This window comes from Amphiura filiformis, chromosome 16, assembly GCF_039555335.1.
Source record: "Amphiura filiformis chromosome 16, Afil_fr2py, whole genome shotgun sequence".
In the NCBI taxonomy this organism is placed as follows: domain Eukaryota; kingdom Metazoa; phylum Echinodermata; class Ophiuroidea; order Amphilepidida; family Amphiuridae; genus Amphiura; species Amphiura filiformis.
In genome coordinates, this window is record NC_092643.1 from 44,570,526 (window position 1) to 44,592,032 (window position 21,507).

General features: G+C 35.6%; 1 protein-coding gene across 1 annotated transcript in view; it reads right to left on the reverse strand.

Annotated features, from left to right (window-relative positions):
- LOC140136050 (uncharacterized) overlaps positions 1–21,507 on the reverse strand; it is a 163,705-nt gene that overhangs the window by 140,077 nt on the left and 2,121 nt on the right. Inside the window, exons 3-5 of the mRNA XM_072157753.1 lie at positions 13,591–13,662; positions 9,177–9,308; positions 446–646 (exon numbers count right to left, since the gene is read on the reverse strand). Of these exons, the coding sequence (XP_072013854.1) occupies positions 446–646; positions 9,177–9,308; positions 13,591–13,662 (405 nt within the window). The remainder of the gene's footprint in view (positions 1–445; positions 647–9,176; positions 9,309–13,590; positions 13,663–21,507) is intronic.

Consider the following 21,507-nt stretch of genomic DNA (forward strand, 5'->3'; position numbering starts at 1 on the left):
TTAAGAGAAGTTAGTCATAACCATATAAGGTCATGATGTTCTAAGACACTTGTTTCTAACTTGTAATATCTGTGGAATGTCTGGTTTGGTACAGATCCAAATGTGAAGATAGTAGAAAGTGTTTGTTATATCATGATTATGGTTTTAAGGAATGCTCATAATCATTACAATGATAAACTTTCGAAAGTGATCATCTGCCTGACGGGTAAGAAATTGAGTATCAGCCCTCAGTCCTATGGCAGTGGCATCTAACTGGGAGGCACTAGGTCATTTTTGATATTTTCAAATTTTGACTCTGATTTTGACCCCATGCTCTTACAATTCTACGTCACTGGTTTGTGGGTGTGTTTTCGCTAATGCACATTGCAACATAAATAAACATTCCAAACAGATCATTGATCCGCCTTTGAGCTGATACTGCAACTTCAGGCACCCTATGCCTTACCTCATCCACAGATGACCTTTGACCCTGACTGGACTCCTTAAGCTGATCCTGCAGCTTAGCAATGATATTATCCCTATGGTTTAGTTGTGTCTTCAGCTCATCTATGTGACTCTGCATGATGTTCTCAGAGCTCTTCACTTCTCTTGGTTCTTTGCCTATGATCTGATCAACAGATATAAATCTCAACTTGAGATTACTGAACTGAAAATGAAAAGAATAATACAATATAAAATTAATATTGTTTTATTAAACAAACAAACAAACAAACAAAACGGATGAGTAAAGAAAGAATATGAACCAATTTCCATAAGACCTGCGATATATCACAAGCTCAAATACCATGCATGAGGTCACAAATTGTTGTGTATGTTCAGTGACTTTTCAGTGATTCTGCATGAGATGCATTCATTTTTGTGTTTCAATTTGGTTGCTTAGTTTTTGTTTTTAACGTTTTAATTATATAGTAAGATTTAATTAATTGCTTCTAATTCTAAAACTTAAAATCAAAACTTTAAAATGTGTGCATTTACCTATGTTTTCAAGATCCATTAATTATTCATTTTTTCCCACAATGTCATTTTACCATTTTCTTGTACGGACAAGATGACATGACATAATTGTTTCCTGGTATCAACCATCTCTGAGGATGTTGACCACAATACACTTTACATAACGGGACACACACCCAGAATCCATAGTAAAATGTATAAACCCATGTCTTGTTTACCATTGTAGGGTCAGGTCTTGGTGGATTGTGTAACTTTGTGTCAAAGTTTAATATTTTTGCAATTTAAGGAAAAATTGGCCCAAACCATGCAATTATGCATGTTTTCTTACAACAATTCTATGAGTTTTCATTTTCCATTTCCTAAGACTTGGCACAATTTTCCATTTTCTAAGACTTGGCACAGGTCTATTAGTGTTCAAAGTCTTGGGTATAGGCTAAGAGTTACCTCACAATTTTAAATATTTATTGATATTTTTGACAACTGGTTATGAAAAAGATTCGAAGATGTGTTTTCCAACAATTAGAGTGCATAACCTGAAATTATTTTTTGTACTAAGTCTTTGGGCTTGATTATTACAGCATACAAAAAAACACACCATAAAAACACATGTTTTGGCCCTTATTTCCACAAATTGACCAAATATTAAAATTTTGCTTTCATTGCCAATTAGAACTAAGACTGGATTAGGATTTAGTTGTTTCATTTGGCAAAACAGGATGTTTTTTTAATCCAAAGAATTTAGTGTTGTATTTTTCTGGAATCAAGAGTACACATATCACTGACTATATGCTGTCATAACAAGTTATCACCAGTCATCAATTGTTAAATGCCATATCTTGTCAATATTGTCGGTATCTCTTATATAACTCCCTTATCCCATCACTTTGTTATTTATATTTTTTTTTGTATGTATACATTTTTTTTATAAATATTTACATAACCTAGTCTGACAATGTACTATGCTATGTCTCGTCTCAAGTTGATGTTGGATTTCGTAGTGGCAGATTCAAATCAAGCGCGCCAACCTAATCCCGCGGGGCGTATACACACGCGTTGAAGGGCGATTTGTCTTAATGCTGGCGACGCAACCGCGCAAATGCACTGATTCAAGTCTGCCACTACAAAATTCAACATGGCGTTACTCTCAACTTGAGACGAGACACAGTATACCTATCTTTAGATATCAATTTCCATATTACAATGGTCAATTTGAGAATATTACCAAGTTAATTTTTAATTATGACTCTGCAGATAAACACAATCCACACACACCCCTGTGTGTGTTTGTCGCCAACCGAGGACATTATGTTTTGCTATCTAACCGAGGACGTGTGTATGATGTTTTCATCGCCTAACCGTGGACTAAAATGGCAGATTTTTTTGTGTATAATACGAAACGGAATTTTAGCCATCACTTGCGGACGGTAGTTTTTACATGTGTGGTCCTCGGTTTCAGGCAAATAGCGTCATAAAGCATTTAGTATGCATTTGAGGTCTTTTGCAGCAGTTTGAGATTGCGGACTGTCCTCGGTTGGAAGTAAGTCCGCAGTTTAGGATGAAAAATGTTGTGTGTGTCCTCGTTTGCCCGCAAACATGTAAGCGCTAATACAAATAGTGTTATAGCTAACAAAATTATCAACTACTTGGAGCACAAATCTGTTAAATGGGCTATTCAATTTAAAATCCACACTACCCCTGTGGAAGATTTTGGAAATATTGTCCACAGGGGGAGTATGAATTTCAATGTTGGTTGACAGAGCATGTGTTGGTAATGGGGTCTTTGGGTGACAGCGATGGTGAAAAAGGGTGTCTTAATAATAATAGCCCTACATACGCGTCACCTCAGGTAATGGGGTCTTTGGTGACAGCGATGGTGAAAAAGGGGGTCTTAATAGCCCTACATACGCATCACCTCAGTGGGAGTACCCCCTCCCCTTCCCCCTGGATTTCAGCAGGTCACATCAAAGCTCCCATTGGGCACCCCATTCCTTTTTTAAAGGAATTTTTATTTATGTTTGTTTCTTGTTGCCAGATCCAGTATGCTGGTCAATGAACAGGGCAATGTACCCTGTTTGCATTCAATGTCCTTTCCTTTATATAATATTATCGTATCTTAGCATTTATCTTGTCATTCATTTTTATCTTCTGCTTCAAGCCTTGCAACTTGGTATAAAAATAAATTTAAGCTAAAAACAGAAACTGTGAAGTTTGCTTCCTGTATCAGATAGTAATTTTTCTACAATTCAGTTTTCATTGAACATACATGTAAATCCAAACACAAAAAAAGGCAAAATAAAATGAAGACTGCAAATGGTTTTGGTAACATCTACACTACAGGGAACAACAATGAAATTTGTTTAGCTTTTATTGAAAGCTACATGTGACACATAATCTGATCCACAGAGACCAAAGTCTGACTTATAAACTGTTTTTGATTTGGTGTTTGGGTGCTTTTTTTTTCAAGAACACACTGTAACAGAGACGATATCTTAAACTTCCCATAATGCATTTCTCCCATTTAAATTTTCTGTACTGATTTGCTATCTACTGCAACATGGGTTCATTGGGTTGATAGTGACGAAATGTACCACAATAAACAGAGTACATCCAGATCTTGCAAAATGTTTATTTTTTTTACTGCTGATCCATGTTTAGCCAGTCAATTCTCAAATTGAAAACAAAGGTAACCTTTACAAAGTAGTGGAAGCTCATTTGATGAAATGAAATGATGTATCATGTTACAAAGGATTCTGGGAAGGGTAAGATACCTCCTTTGACACTGTGCTTTGTTATTTTCATCTGTACTTTGCAATGGTTTTTATGCATAAATGAGCACATTTCATGGAAAATACATACTTGGGCTACATTTATAACACAATATCATTTCTTTCTTAATTTGTTCAAACAAACAAACAAAACAAACAAAAACAATTGAAAACTAGAGCGGTTCTCGGCTTTCGCGGTTCTCGGCATTCGCGGTTCTCGGTAGTGTGGGTTGGTCCGTATGTGACGTTTCTGTTCAGAACCTTGTGTGACCCTTCCCCCAGAAAAAAAAAATCATCCGCCACCACTGGTTATAACAAGGGCCTTGTAAATGCAACTGGTGAGACAGAGCCTCGAATGACGTTTGTGTTTTCAGTCTGATTTCAGTTCCCTAACAGGTACAAAGTTTACGCATTATCATTAGGCCTACCAAGTATTGTATGTCCTATAATCTCTTATGTATGACATGGATCTTTACCATGATTGTGCAAGCCAAAAAAATATAATTTCAATACCCCAAACATGCGTTAAAAAAAAACCATGTTTTACACATGCAACCTCAAGTTTAGACATATAATTTAATTTTCCCTAAACCCTCATGCACGGGAAAAATCATGCCGCCACCATTGGTTATGACAAGGGCCTTTTAGGGTGCACACCAGTAAATAACCCCACTGACTTTCTGTACAGACAGGGCCGGAAAACAACTCAGTTCTTCAAAACTTCCCTTTCTGCAAGCAGAAGGTCAGATGAGCGACATCCATTGTAAAAATTAATATATGGATTTCAGGATTTTTTTCCAGAAATATTGTAAAAAGTTCAACCTATAACCCATACAGCTAACGCCACCTCACAAACAGCTTGGTGTTTCTGAAATGTAACACATTTTGAAAGTCGTCATAAAAAGTCGGATCCTGCTTAATTTACACAGACAATCTAATTTACTGGCCTAAATGATGATTAAATATGAATCAGGGCCTAATAGTTGCCTTTTAAGCCTTTTCTAATGTATTACATTAAGTCATATTGCACATTTCCTCGTTTCAAATACTGTTTTTTCCTTCCAGTTTTAGCTAGACTTCTCCGTACTCCACTTGCCAATTGTGCTTCTGGCTATTGCATTTAAGCTTAAAACTCTGATTATTATTTGTGCACAATTGATAGATTTTCACATCTAATCTTTTCAGTCACCGTCACGCCCTCTGTTTGTTAGCTTCCCAAGTGGCCTCCTGACTTTGGATTGCGGATAACTTTTTAACACGGGATTCTATGGAGAGTTAGGCCAATTTCTGGCCTAACTAAAATTGGTCATGATGTAATGCATCTTTAAATGAATCTGGCTTGTGATTGGTCCCCAGATATCGTTATTGATTGAACAAATTCATCAGGATCGGTAGAGTAAACTAGTAAACCAGAGTTCGTAGTATCTGATCCAAGAAAATGCACTTACTGTGTACGTTTCAACAACCACTGTTGTCTTTGTCAACACTTGATGAGGAGTGACTGCAATCTACTGACAACCAACGCTAGAGGGATATGTAAAATCAGGCGGTTTTTGGCGATTTTAGCCATTAAGCCCCCCACCGCATAAATCTGAAAGCCCCTCTGAGCCCCCCCTCCTTGAGACGCTATTGCAAAATCAATGGAGAGAAACTATACTACCTTGTTTCTTAATAAAATGTAACGGGTACATCAGGCAACTATGAGAGCCAAAAAGGCCTCAAATTGAGCAAAGAAAGACATTCATTTTCACGTGCATTTCAACCAAGACGCTTCATTAGTGGTGTTCGCCCTTAATGTCATTATCATGACCGTTTTATTTTGTTTTATGTTAAGGGCTGGGGTATGAACGTTTGGACAGTATTTATTGTGGGACATTAGAGCACATCAGACATATCGAATTGCATTCTGAATACTAAGAATGTCCTGATATCAAATAATTTTGATTTTTTGAAATTCGCAATGTAATACACATTTTATGACAAATCATTAAAAATTGATATTTTTGATATATAACAGTCCTCGAAGTAAATGTTATAAATGTAATGATACATTCTTTAAGTATATGTAGCTGGGAGGAAAGGCCGACGATCAATTGAAAATTTTGACCTTTCGTTTTGAAGATATGGATTTCCCCCCCCCCCCAAAAAAATAGGTCTTTTTGGGAAATAAAATCCATATCTTCAATATGAAAGGTCAAAATTTTCAATTGATCGTCGGCTTTTCCTCCCAGCTACATACACTTTAAGAATATGTCATTAGATTTATAAAATTTACTTCGAGGACTGTTATATATCAAAAATTTGAAAAATATCAAATTTTAATAATTTGTCATAAAATTTGCATTATATCGTGAATTTCAAAAAATGAAAATTATTTGATATGAGAAAGACATTCTTCGTATTCAGAATGCAATTCGATATGTCTGATGTGCTCTCATTTCCCACAAAAAATACTGTCTAAACGCTCAAAACGCTCATTCCAGATCCCTTAAGTATATGTCATATTACATGTTTCACATTTGTACGATTTTAAATAATTCTTTATCATGTTTATAGGACATGCTCTGTTATATTTTTATATCCTCTTTTCATTCTTGAAAAGATAGATCATGCTTTTATTTCACCCATTGGGTATTTCTTTATTAATTTGTGTTTATATGGCGATTTCAAGTGGGATAATAACTCCTGGATGACGTAAGCATAATGTTGATAGATTTAAATATCATTATAAATAGGCACTTAATAATAATGATATTGAAATAAATTGATAAATAGATAAATTAATAGATAAATAAATAAAAGATATATAAGCGTAGATAAATAATAAATAAATGATAAACTAGGAGTAAATTGCAAACATTAAATATCTTAGAGCAAATGAGCATTTAATGAGTTTTTTGCGACAAATATTTTGCCCCTTCTTGTACGCTTTTATCATTATTTTATCTTTTACTAATTTTTTTTGGGACATGCTCGCTTATTTATTTTTTATGTGTTCCTCTTATCATTTGTGAAGTATTTCTTTATTTTTGTTTTAGTACAAGTGATAACTGAGTATGTTTAACTGTGGAAATATCGGTAGATAAGGTGTTTTTTATTTCACCCTTGAGTATTATTTATAAGTGTATCAACATACATTTCACATGTCATGATTTTTCATTGTTTTATTTTAAAGCAATTCTTTATTGGGGTGCATGCTCTCATATATTAGGTGTTTTTTTTTTTCATGTTCCTCTTGTCATTCTTGATAGATGGCTGTTTATTTATGTCGCGTGTTAAGTATTTTTTTTAATTTTTGGTGAAGTGTATAATTATCATCACATGCTGTACGCTGTTTATTTATTTCGCCCTCATTTTCTTTACTTTTGTTTTTAGATCTTTAGTTCTTTATTTTTGTTTCTGCGAATATCATCCGAAAAGTAGGCCTTCTGCACATTATGATTTTTCCTTGCTTTATTTAACTCTTTACTGGGGTGCATGCTCTCTGCTGGTTTTTTTCATGTTCCTCTTATCATTATTGACAAGATAGCACCTGCTGTACGCTGTTTATTTATTTCGTCCTAAATTATTTCTTTACTTTTGTTTTTAGATTTTGAAGTTGATATCATGATATCACACGCTATGTTTTATACCAACCGCATTGTCTGGTTAAAGACAGTTCTTGTTTCTGAATACAATGTCAACATTCAGTTCGTTCACCTCACAATGCGGTGCGATGTTATATAACTGTATATATTGCAGGGTTGCCAAACCCGCGATGTAATAGGCCTAGGTCAATAGGATGAGTTTTGAAGATTTTCCTCGCGACAATTTCCTGTCCTATAGACACCAATTGATGGTTAAGAAAAATATTGCATGACTTCTCAACATTGGCTTACGCGACTTCTGGTAGTTTTTAAGGTCATAGAAACCAACATTTGATAAAAAAAATATTGGGCGACTTTTCAATGATTTGACCCGCGGTTTGCCCTCATTTGTTTGGCAACCGTGAGCTACCGTGGTCTGTGTTAAGTGAATATAATTATTTCGGTAAGAAAATAATTATCATAGACCATGTAGACAGAACGGACAATAGTCATAGGCGCTCTCCTCCATTTTGAGAAATATACTTTTACACACACACACTACATTTATAATTAAAATGATCAGCCTTAAAGTTTTACCTTTTAGTGGGTTAAGCCAAACCTAAGTGGATGAAATATAAATCAACACTTCTGGCACTGATTGGTTTCCGTAGTTGTTATATGGAATACGAGCTGTCTGTAGCTACAAAATTGTCTGCAAATCGGCTTTTGCCGGCCTCTCTTTTCGGGCGTTTTTCTCATTAAATTAGGGTCCCGTTCAAATAAAAAATAAACTGGTGTCTAGATGTAATCACAGTTAACACACCAGGAAAATTATAGAATATACAACAACCTAGTTACACCTGTAGACTGCGAACAAACATGCACCTGGCCAGACCTGGCCGTAAAACAAAGTGTTCTCCCTACGGATACCCTTAAGGGTCACACAACAAAACAAATTTGATCATCAAGCCTGGAATAAATACTTAGGCAAAGGCCAAAAATTGGCCAATTTTAAAAACATACATAATGTACATGTAAGGCATAACTGTCTGAAAATCACTGAACCATATCAAGTGAAGTTAATCAAGAACTTAATAAGCATAAACTTGACTTTGTCTCGCTGCACCTGCTTGTTGCCACTGGTTAACAATAGCTGTGTTCACACGGCGTGCTGCTAATCTCTAGCTTAACTATGGCTTATCTAAGCTTGTGTTTAAATTTATCCCAAATTTGACTTATATTTTGCACTAAACCTTTGATGAGTGCATACTAACATGATGTTGCAAAGTCAGAGCTAACAACGCATGCATACGGCGCAAAGTTCATTTATAAATTTCCACTCTGCAACAGCAGATCGCCTCAGCAGCCGATCAGAGAGAAGTGTGTTTCAACATAGTTAATATGCGATGTACGCTTAAAATACGCCCTCGTAAAGGTTTACTGTAAATATTATAGCATCCATATTACCTGCTTATAAACTAAGCAAAGTTTCAGCCAAAGATTTAAAAGGCAAAGCAGACTTACATGTAGGACTTAACTTGGGTTGTTTTTTAAACTATAACAGCCAGAGAGTGTTCTGCCGCTTGCTAAGCCCAAGTGTCTGGCTGTATAATATGAATACAATAGCATAAATGAATTTTGTATGATTTAGGCTACTCATCACCTGAAACAAACCAAGGCGTCCCGCTTGTTGATGCTACTATATATAGCTGGCTAAGAATAGCAATTTAATTAGCATCACAATAGAGATTTACATAGCTAACATCTGCCACTGGCAATTTGTCTATCTATAATTATTGTAAAAAGAATTTTAAAAATAAGAAAAAAAAACATCCATAAAAAAGTTGTCAAGGACAAGCAAACAATCTCTATTATGCATTAATTTGCATACCTCCCATCTGCCGGAAGCCCTAGCCTGGCTCATGATTCCAATTAAGACATTGATATCATGATGGAGATCATCATTTTCATCTCTCAGTCCCTCCTCCTCTTCCACAAGTCTGTCGTATCTATGCTGCACATCCTGTAAGAATTCACAATTAAAAAAGCAATTTTTTTGTGAGGTTAAAAAGAAATGTTGGTTACTATAACAATGTTGGCCAGTTTTTCATGTTTGTTTGCAGCTCATGTCTGATCACAAACCATCATGGTATAAATGGGATATTTCAGTATACTCAGGGATATATACATGTACACCTCCTATTGAGAGGCATGACTAAAAATCTCCCACACAGGGGTGTAGATTTCAAATGGTATCGCCTATTCAGATAGCCCCATTTCCAATTCACACACCCTGTGTGGGAGATTAAGGGTGGTCTTAACCCTGGAATTACGTAAACTTTTGGGCCTCGTAACTGTTAAATTGTTGGTCTAAAGTATATAAAAGTATATATATATTTAGAATGGCAAAGACTTGATGAATTTATCTGTGAGGTCAAATTTGGACAAAAATGCCAATTTTTGGAGGAAATCCAATTTTTTTGACAAATTAAAAAATGAAATAAAAATATCTAGGACACGTTTTTTAAATATTTTTGGTGAAGTTGATCAACATAAAAAAATGGGTCCTAGATATATTATCTACTTTTTAAAAATTAATAAAACAAACGTTGGACTCAAGATTTTTTTTTGTTACGTGGTTCGAAAAAATTTGGGCTAAAAAAACCTTTTTTGGGATTTTCTCCAAAAATTGGCATTTTTGCCCAAATTTGACCTCACAGAGAGATGAAGTCTTTGCCATTCTAAATACCTTTATAATACTTTAGACCAATAATTTAGCAGTTATGAGGCCCAAAAATGTCCATAATTTATGGCCATGTCTATCATTATAGGGGTGTATAGATTTCAACTCATAATTTAATACCAAGGAGGAATATACTTACTTCAAATAAATGTCATTCTTTTTTGGTTTGGTAACTCAGGAGCAATGACATTTACTGAAATATTGTATATGCCACTGTATAGATATTTTCGCGGTTTTAAGTATCACTGACAATTTTGCGAGGTGGTAAATTCGCGGTTGTTGGCAACTTATATAATACATAAGAAATGTCTTCATTTTAACATGTTCGTGGGTTATTATTATCATGGGCACATGTTAATCCGCGAAATTCGTGAAAACAAAACCACCGTGAAAATTTCATCGTATACAGAACATAATTCTAACTTAATTTGACTCTTTGAAAATTCAATGTTTGATGCATAGAGCAAATTTTATTAAAAAACCAAAGGCTTTTGATAAGATGTCACCAAGCTATCATCAGAAATAGCCATGTAATGGTAAAGGGACAGTTGTGTAACATTATCAGTACTCTTACATGTACTTTATACAATGGAATTACTGGTATTAGGCAAATAAAACAGTGCATTTTTGTCACCACAAGATTTCCCACGAGCAACAGGTCTTCGTATTTAAGGAATTCAATTGCCCCAGAGCTCCTACAGCTCTTTTTAAACAGCATTATAGGAGTGTGATTTGTATTGGCCAATTTGCTGCCTATTTTTGCATTTTTCTCAAAAATTATAGTGCATTTGATACAAGTCAGATATGTAGAGGCAAGGACTACAACTACTGCACTGAAAATTCAGCAACTCAAGGCAAGTAGTTATTGGTTTATTGATCAAATATTGGTTTTCCCTCATTTTTGACTGTAACTCCACAACTGTTGTCTGTACTGAAATAAAATTTCCAGTGCAGTAGTTGTAGTCTTTGCCCCTATAATATACATCTTAATTGTCACCAATGTGCTATAACTTTTGAGAAAAATGCAAAAATAGACACAAAATTGGACAGGGGTGTAGTACCCCCTTAATATTTGAAATCCTGTGTTTTATGACAGGTTTTAAAGATACGAGCTCCTTATTAAGCTCCTCAAAAAAATCAGGAGAGTAATTAAAACTGTATTCCCCTGTTTTTTCCACCAAAAGGACCTTTACAATAAACATAGATCAAATTATCCATCGTTGCTGGTTTAGTCCACAGTACAAGTTATGAATCTAATATATGATAGGGCCATAGGCCATATTTGCACTGTACAACAATACACACAATAGGGTCAGTCCATGTCAAAACAGATTGAGTGTACACCCATCCTCTTGGATTTTGCTCTCCTTTGGCTCAGGGTACCTTTCATGGATCCCTAGGTGAGGTCACAAGAAAAAATTCAAATTCCATTTCGCTTTGAATGGCGGGCAATCAAAGTTTCATGACCTCGACCAAAATTGGGAATTTAAGGGGTCCAAATGACAAAGTGCTCTCTTTGAGGGGCACTTTCTTCTTAATTGAATCAGTTGTGATCCTCTTTTTGAATGTGGTCACTCACTGGCTGTGTCTGAAATACCTAATGCCAAAATAGATAGATTTCGGACTATCGTTGGGATTTCAGAGGGGGTCAAAATCAGCACTTCGTACTGTTCAATCAAATTATCTTGATTTTGAAGGACCCATGATAATGTCACAGTGCACTTATAGGTCCTAATTATGTTCAGAATGGATTAACCATATGCCAATGTCTATGAGCAATTCAAAAAAGAGAAATTTCTAGACCCTACAGAATTTTAGGCCACCCCTAAAGTGGTTCAGCCACAAATGGCGCTTAAAATCGGCAAATTTTGACACCTAATAACTTTAGGTGTACACCAGATATGAATTTCTAGTCTTTTGCATCTGAAAGAATGTAGTTTAATGTTACTAGGAACATAAGATTTGTTTTGTATTTTTGTGTTTTAGTATTAAGTTGACGCTTTCAAAAATAGTCATTTAGCCATGCATACAGGATACGGTACAAAATGCCAATTTTAGTATGATATTTTTTTATATTTTTGATCACTTTATAGCCATTTGTATTATTTATCCTGATATTTCAAGTTGCTCTTGAGTCAAGTAATAAGAAAAAACTACTTTCTAATCCTCTGTATGGATTTTTAATGGGGTCAAAAATGCACTTCCTGGCAACGATGCACATGCAAAGTACAGGTTATGGGGTCAAATTTTCAGTGAATGCTCCCAATTATGTCAAGTAATATATCAAATTACTCGTATGGTCATGAGGATTCCAAAAATGTATAGTTTGTTATGTGTCAGACCTTTCAGGAGGCGCTATGATGAAAAATGTTCATAGGTCAACGACCTTTTGAATTCTGACTATAATCAACGTCTGATTTTGGTAATTTTGGTGTCTAATTATATAGTTTTCTTGCATGAGAAATACAACTAAGCAAATTAAAAAACTATACAAGGAACCGATGACCCTCTTTTGCAACATGGCTGCCAAAAGCATCCATATTGTAATAAGGAGGTCATTGGTTCCTTGTACAGTTTTTTAAGTTGAGTAGTTGTATTTCTCATGCAAGAAAACATAATTAAACACCAAAATCACCAAAATCGGACGTTGTTAACTATGTAATAACAGGATAAATAAGACAATTTGCTATAAAGTGATCAAAAATAGAAAAAAAGGGTATGTTGAAATTGACATTTTGTACCCATAACCTGTACATTATTAGTCAAAAATTGGGATTTTTGGGACCATCAACTTAGTATCAAAACACAAAAATACAAAACAAATCTTATGTTCCTAGTAACATTAGACTACATTCTTTCAGATGCAAAAGACTAGAAATTCATATCTGGTGTACACCTAAAGTTATTAGGTGTCAAAATTTGCCGATTTTAAGGCTGAACCACTTTAGGGGGGCCTAAAATTCTGTAGGGGGTCTAGAAATTTCTCTTTTTTTGAATTGCTCATAGACATTGGCACATGGTTAATCCATTCTGAACATAATTAGGACCTATAAGTGCACTGTGACATTATCATGGGTCCTTCAAAATCAAAGATAATTTGATTGAACAGTACGAAGTGCTGATTTTGACCCCCTGAAATCCCAACTAAATTCAAATCAATCTTTTTGGCATAAGGCATTTCAGACACAGCCAGTGAGTGACCACATTCAAAAGAGGGTCACAACTGATTTAATTAAGAAGAAAATGCCTCTCAAAGAGAGCGCTTTGTCATTTGGACACCTTAAATTCCCAATTTTGGTCAAGGTCGCCAAACTTAGATGGCCTGCCATTCGAAACGAAATTGAATTTGAATTTTTTCTTCAGATTCTCACCTAGGGGTCCATGAAAGGTACCCCTGAGCCAAAGGAGAGCAAAATCCAAGAGGGTGGGTGTACACTCAGTCTGTTTTGACATGGACTGACCCAATACATTTACATCATTCAGAACAATTTTGTTCCAATTATTCATGAAATAACAAATTAATGTTAATTTGTGCTCGTTAACTAATTAAAAACCAACTTACTTGTAGAGTCTGTTGTGCGGTGTCCCTTTCATTAGTAAGTGCTTTTAGTTGGTGCTTGAGTTCCTTCACAGACTTAACAACCACAGCAAAATAACAGTGAGAACAACAAAAATACATTTAAACATCAGTGAAAACATGAAAACATAAAAGTGCAAACATTTATACATGCACAGCACTCCTGAATACAAAAAGGTTTGACTTTAAATCATGGCAACATTTTTTCAGCGCCCCCACGTGCCAAATATTGGGGCTGAAGACGTCCAAAAGAATACTGGATGAAAGCTTCCTCTCGGGAAAACAATTTCAAGTTCGTGAGAAATAAGAAAAGTTAAACATTAAACATTTTTAGTTGTTGTTGCTGTTATTTTTATCCCTCATACATACACCAGGGACTGTCTATTTAATGCATAGTCTAAATACCCTCAAAAACCATTAGGCCTAAAAAGAAAATGTTTGATAGGCGTAACATAAAAAGAAATTAGTGTAGGTAAAGAAGGGATTTGCGCTGCTGTGTACACGCTCCACCTTGCAGTAGTAAACAACTTTTAAAAAAAATGATATTTACTGTTTAAATCACAATACAAATTATGTATTTTGCGGTAATAGAATACAAATAAAGTAGGGCTACTAAGAATACGCAATTGCGTTATTTGCGGCGCAATTTGCGTATTTTGGCTTCAATTGCATTTTTTTGACATTTTGAAAAATTTAAAATTGGGGGTTTTTTTGCGATTTTTTTTTTTTGCGGATTTGGAGAGTCCCTGGACCTAACATCAAAAAAAAAAAACAGATTTTATGCGTTTTTGGCGGAAATCACGGATTTTTGCGCTTTTTGGAAAAAAAAATCGGGTGCGTTTTTGGCCTCCAAAATCGCGTATTCTTAGCAGGCCTAAAATAAAGGTTGTAGCATTATCCTTTACAGTAAACCCAAATAATGTGTCCTCATCAGTAAAACATTTACTGGGTTCATCTGTGCCTCACCCATTATTTATGTTTTCACTGCCTTGGACACATTATTTGGGTGTCACCGATAATGAAATGAAGAGCAAGGAGCATGTTGCAGCTTCTTGCATATTCATGCTCATTGATTTACACATGAGGTCTCAACTGCTCTCTTCGTATTTATCCCAACTGCTCTCCTTATTGGTCCCAACTGCTCTCCTTATTGATCTCAACTGCTCTTCATATTGATCCCAAACTGTTCTCCTTATTGGTCTCAACTGCTCTCCTTATTGGTCCCAACTGCTCTCCTTATTGGTCCCAACTGCTCTCCTTATTGGTCCTAACTGCTCTTCATTGGTCTCAACTGCTCTGCTTATTTGTCCCAACTGCCCTCCTTATTGCTCTCCTGTTGGTCCCAACTGCTCTTGGTCTCAACTGTTCTCCTTATTGGTCCCAACTGCTCTCCTTATTGATCCCAAATTATCTCTGTATTGATCTCAATTGTGCACCTAGCTCCTCTCCTTATTGGCCCCAACTGATTTCCTTATTGGTCCCAACTGCTCTCCTTATTAGTCCCAAGTGCTCTCCTTATTGGTCCCAGCTCCACTCTTTAATGCTCTCAACTGCTCTTCTTGTTGGTCATAATTGCTCTAAATTTATGGTCCCAACTGCTATCATCATTTCAAAAGACAGTCCCTGATATATCAGACAAAACTTTAATTTACCATTTTAAAGTCCCATCTTTTCACCCGAGACCGGTTAGAACATACATACCATGTCCAATGAACAAACAAACAAATATAAACTGAGAAACAAATATAAAATATAGATCACACATTCAGGCAAATATGATCCAAAACTGCAAACTGCATTTTTTATCAAAATATCAGCATTATATATATAGGGCACCTCCACTGATTTGGAATATTTTGATGAATTTTACCATGAAGCGAAGAACAAATCTTGACTGATGAAGACTGCCTTACTCATCACAAACCGATGGTGGTTACACCCAGAGTGATCTATACAGAAATGGTGATGTTGATGTAGAAATGGTGACTTTCACTTCATCATATAATATTTGCTACAATATTGCTATTATGCATGTAAAACTATACCGTACTCCAAAATGAGTGAAATTTTCGTCCTACACTTATTTTCGCGGTTTTCACGTAGCTGCTTCCAAGAAATTAACAATGCACAAATATATTCCATTTGTGGATAGGTCAATGTAACGAACTTAGAATCGCAATGTCAGTTCAAAATTGGAAAAACGTGAAAAATAAATCACACAAAAAATTTCCACTTTTACAGTATTTTGAAACAGATCACTATCGGTGACACACATCAAAATGGAGGCGATAACATCATTATGCTGAGTGCTATCTGCCCAACATGTGCAAATGACAGCAAGATGTCACACCAGATATCGCCAGTTAAAGAGTTGTAAACATAAATGGCTGCTTTACATCAATGTGCAATACAATTAAAGTGCAATGAGATACACTGTCAGATTCCTATTGCTGTTCTCCCCGGGTGCTACTGCTGCCATTTGGTACTCTAAAAGAGTACCTGTGTGGGTACACTAGGGGTGTGATTTTCGGGTAATTTTGTGCCCAGGTACCAAGATTTTTCGAGGCGGGTAACTGGTACCGAAATTGCAACAAAAAATTTTTTTTTTTTTTTTTTTTTTTTTTTTTTTTTTAATTTTTTTTTCAAAGTGTCTCTGGACCTAGACCTAAATGCTAGGATCATGGTTGACCTAAAAAAAAATTTTTTTAAATGAATTTTGCACATTGTTTTGTGTTTTTCATCTGAAAATTGATACATAGTTTTCATGTCATACTCTATTAATGATATCAAAATGCATTCAAATTCAATGCATTTTGATATCATTAATAGAGTATGACATGTAAACTATGTATCAATTTTCATATTTTTTTTTAGGTCAACCATGATCCTAGCATTTAGGTCTAGTTCCAGAGACACTACAAAACCAAAAAAAAAAAACTTTTTTTTTTTTTTTAAATTTTGGGTACCCGGGCAATGAATTTCCTGCCCGGGTAATAGGATTATCGGGCGGGACTCGAATTCCCGGGACTCACTCACACCCTTAGGGTACACACATCGCAATCACATGTATAGAGTACAAACGCTGGACTGGATTGGTACTGCATTGGTACTTTTAGGGAGCAGTAGACCGGTTTACCTCTGGATTCGGCAGCAATAGGAATTTGGTAGTGTACTGAAACCATGAAATGTTTGTGTAAGCATGAAAATTTCACAAAATGTCGCAAGTGACATGGATTCATGACATTTTCATGATCGCAAATTACTTTTCCCTATGAAAATTACATGCTGCAAAATGATTGTTGTCAATCGCAAAAATTTCATGCGGCAAATAAAATTGTGATTTAGACCTACCCAGTCTACATCATCATCTCCCACTTGCACTCTTTGTAATTACCACAAAGCAAATTTATACAAATTATACAACTTCAATTAGGATATGAAGTAGGCTTATAAATGCTTGGGGGAATCCCCTAATCAATGCAGTTCAATTGACACTGGCATTGCTGATTTTTTTTTTATAGATTTATTACAAAGGACAGTGAGACGGGCAATCTCAGCAAAAGGCAAATATAATCAAGCAAGAACAGACTCTTATAATAATGCAGTATCCATACATAATCTGAATTGGCTATTTATAACATGATACAGTCTGTATGGCAATTCTATTGTTCCTTTTTATATCATCGAATTAAAAAAATAATGAGAAATTCATGGCAATAATACCGTAAACGTTCGCCTAATGGCGCACCTGGGTCCTTTGCTTTGAGATAAATTTCATGTACAAAACAGAGAGCTCCCTCCTCTAAAATTCCCAACAAGAATTTAGGATACATACCCTTATTTGCTGGTGGGATTATTTTGGGAGGGCACTTTTAGTTTGTGTCTAAAATTCCAGTTATGTCAAGGGAGCCCATAGCGCCATTAGGCGAACGTTTACGGTATATAACATAGAAATGCTCAGATTGTTATTGTTTTGAAATGCAATAAATACTTTTTATCTGACTATATGATGATAAGGCGGGGAGGTGTGCACCCCAAGGAAACTAAAGATATGGAATCCCAGGGACAAGGAGGGATATCAACATGACTGAGTGATGGATCATGAGTACAATGACAAGGGTTATGTTTGGGATACCCAGGAAAGGTGCAATTTTGACCTTTGTTTGCCAAATTTAACATCACCAAGGGGAACCCCTTGGCCCCCAATTAATACCACTATTAGTATTACCTTTTAAATTCTCCTCCCCCTGCCTCTGCAAATTACCCTTCTGGATCCATACCTGATTGATGCATACCTTTTTTGTGGCCCTTATTAACCCTAACTCGTACAAATCTAATAAAATCTTACTAAGGAAACCACTGCATTGCACGTACATTGTATCCATCATGACGAAATCAGCGTAAGACATACCCAGGGAATTGCTGGCCAGGCCAGCCAAACCCCCGTAGCTACAAGTCGGTGATCTTGTGCATGGCACTCAAGGGGTCTAAGGTTCGAATTCTGGGGGTGCCAAGTCAAAAATTCTGTTCATCTTCTATCCTTTTTCGTTCCTGCTGTCCTTTCCGGTAGCCACAAATCATGTTTAGGGTTAGGGTTAAAGTAGCCCCAGTGACATAGACAAATGCTGAGAACTAAAGTGATTTGACAGATAGCAACGTTTGCACCTTAAAAAAAGTATTTTTATGGGGCATGAGAGCACATCAGATACATAAAATTGCATGCTGAATACGAGGAATGCCCTTCTGATATCAAATAATTTAGATTTTTTTTTAAATTCATGTTACAATACAAATTTTATATGGCAAATTATTAAAAATTTAAATATATATTTTTCTTTAAAAATATTTTTACAGTCTTTTTAATTTTGTCTTTGATTATAACATTACAATCAGCTTCATGATTATATTTCATGATGAGAAGTATACAACTAATGCCCCCGTCAGACTTTCCTGCCGCTTGCTGCAGCCACTAGCCTTGATTGTGTCCTGCTCAGCGGCAAGCGGCATGGTAGTATGAAACTAGCATTACATTTTTGGTTTCATTTTAAAACTGACCCTCCCCTGACTGTCTGTAACCAAACTGGAAGTGGGTAAAAAAGTCTTGTTTTTTCAGCATAGGAAAAATATAATCAACATTTCTATCCCCTCTCCCTCCCTAGCGAAACTATTTTCTGTCATAGGATGTTATCAATCTTTTTTTGTACCTAAGGTGGTACTACACCCCTGGCCATTTTTGTTGCCTATTTTTGCATTTTTCTCAAAAATTATAGCGCCTTGGTGACAAGTAAGATATGTATATTAGGGGCAAGGACTACAACTACTGCACTGGAAATTCAGGAGCTATTGGTCAAATATTGGTTTTCCCTCATTTTTGACTGAAACTCCACAACTGTTGTCTGTGCTTAAAATTTCCAGTGCAGTAGTTGTAGTCCTTGCCCCTATAATAAACATGTATATCTTACTTGTCACCTAACGCTATTTTTGAGAAAATGCAAAAATAGGCACAAAATTTGCCAGGGGTGTAGTACCACCTTAAAATAATCATAGGACCAGGAGCTACTTTTAAACACATTTAAATACAGCCTCTATGGTCTGACATTTTTCCGTTCCAACTTCCATTAAGATAAATGCTTTTAGTATTTGATGTGAATTTAGGAATGACATTGATGGATTACATGTCATTTTGTTCATCCAAATTTGAGTTGGATGATGTCATGTGGTTGCTAGGATACATTTCGATCATGACAGAAATACTCCAAATTGGGATTTTTTTTCATGTGTAACTGTAGTAATCTGTTGGTGATATGTAAAATATAGAGTTTTGTTTTTTATATATCCCCATATTATGTACCCTTTAGGGCTGATATTATGAGACTCTTGCATTTATAAGGTATTAATTGGGCTTGGGCAAAAAAAAACCCTGATTGTCACATTACAAGTTGAAAAGTTCAAAATGTTTTGGTAAATGATATGTCCAGGTGTCGAGTAATTCCATGAAATAATGCTGTGGACAAAAATCCCAGAAAGAAATTCATTTCTCACTGTTATATGTACCTCAAATTGAAATAAATAAATAAGGGAAAGCTATATGTGACCGTACAGCATGAATGAGCCGTACATGTCCTAAATTGTATTCTGAGTTACAGTGCATAAAGGCCGTATTCATTGGTACCTCAAGTTGGTGCGACATATATCTCATTTTGATAGTCAAACACCTTTTTAAAACCAATCAATAATCTTATTTTTGAAGAGGATAATAAGCTTCTACCTTAGATGTAGACAGAATTCTTAATAGCTCCTTTGGTCTTTGTTTGCTTTGGCTAAATCCTGTTCAAGTGGTGGGTTACAAATCATTTTATTTTGTCTACATTGTGTAGGTATGTATAACCAACAATTAACAATGAGAGGTCAATCCTGAACCTCGTTGACTTGAGGATGATTTGAAATGACCGCCAATTATGACTGTTTGATAATGATATTTATTACCAACAATGTGGAAAAAGAGACACATGTAGAAATGTAAAAAGGTACCATTTTGTTGAAAGAGCAAAGTTCAACAAACCATAACCCCGCTTCTGGATATCGTTTGAAGTCAAATGATACCAATTTAAAGCTTATGATATATTTCCTAAACAAGAAATAAAACAAAATTTTAGGCCAATTTGTGCAAAATTCAACCGGATTTTATCAATTTCAACAATTTTCACCTGGAATTTCACAAAAACTAACCAACATTTCCAGATGGATTTACCATACGGTGCAACTGGAATTGAGATGGCAATGAAATCTTGAGGGGGTGTGAGGATTTCAAATGGAATAACCTATATGATTGTCACAGAAGCAAAATCGCTGGGCAGGAAAAACCTATATGTTATTGGCCCCTGAACATGTTTAAAGCAACATCCCCAGTTTTGCAATATACATGTTCAGGGGCCACAAGCACGTATATGAGGTTTTGCCTGCACAACAACGCAATGTTGAATTAGCAGTAGACTTGTCACTTGACAAAAAGGCAAAATTCACCGTGGAAGTGATGATGAATATACAATTTTTGAATATATCGCCCTGCACTACATGCAGGTGCACCCATCACCTGTGTGTCTGCAATCATAGATTGAATACAATATCACTCTTTTCAAAGATACTAATCTTACAGGTGTGAGTGATCAGCAAGATATTTTATTCTATAGAATTACGATCCAGGTCTTTATCCCCGTTCTTTGACATCTGGTTCAATGCATAGGTACCACCTGAACATTGTAGTGCAGGGCGATATATTCAAAAATTGTATTCATCTATTGCTATGGTAGTTAATCCTGTTACATCATCACATCTACAGCGAATACTATCCAGTCCTTTCACATTATTCACATTCAGCCATACACCAAGCATCCATGAAACTTACCCTCAATTTCAAATCCCATAGGAGGAGGGAAAATAACAAACACAAATGTCATATACCATATTCATTCCATTAACCGCCCAGGGCGATTAACATTTAAAGTCATTTAGATGAGCGCTTATTCTTTATATTGTTTACATACCGTATTTCATCAAAAAAAAATGCCCCCGGGGGCATTACATTTTCCCAGGGGGGCATTTATTCAAGGTCAATTTTAGAAGGATAATTCCTGTTAAAATCATTAGGTAAACTTAAAACTCACGCTAAAAAAAAAATGACAAACTATGAACTAGAAACACTGACTTCCGGTTCACTTCCAGGTTTCCAATCCAGATTTTCGCCAATTATTGACGCTATTATCGACCATGTGGGCAACTTGGTAAGCTTACTACACAAGATAGCATGGAAATATCAGCATTTTTGAAACATCTTGGTAATGGTTGAAAAAAGTGGTGGGGGCGTTTATTTAGGGAGGGGCGACTATTTGACGAAATACGGTA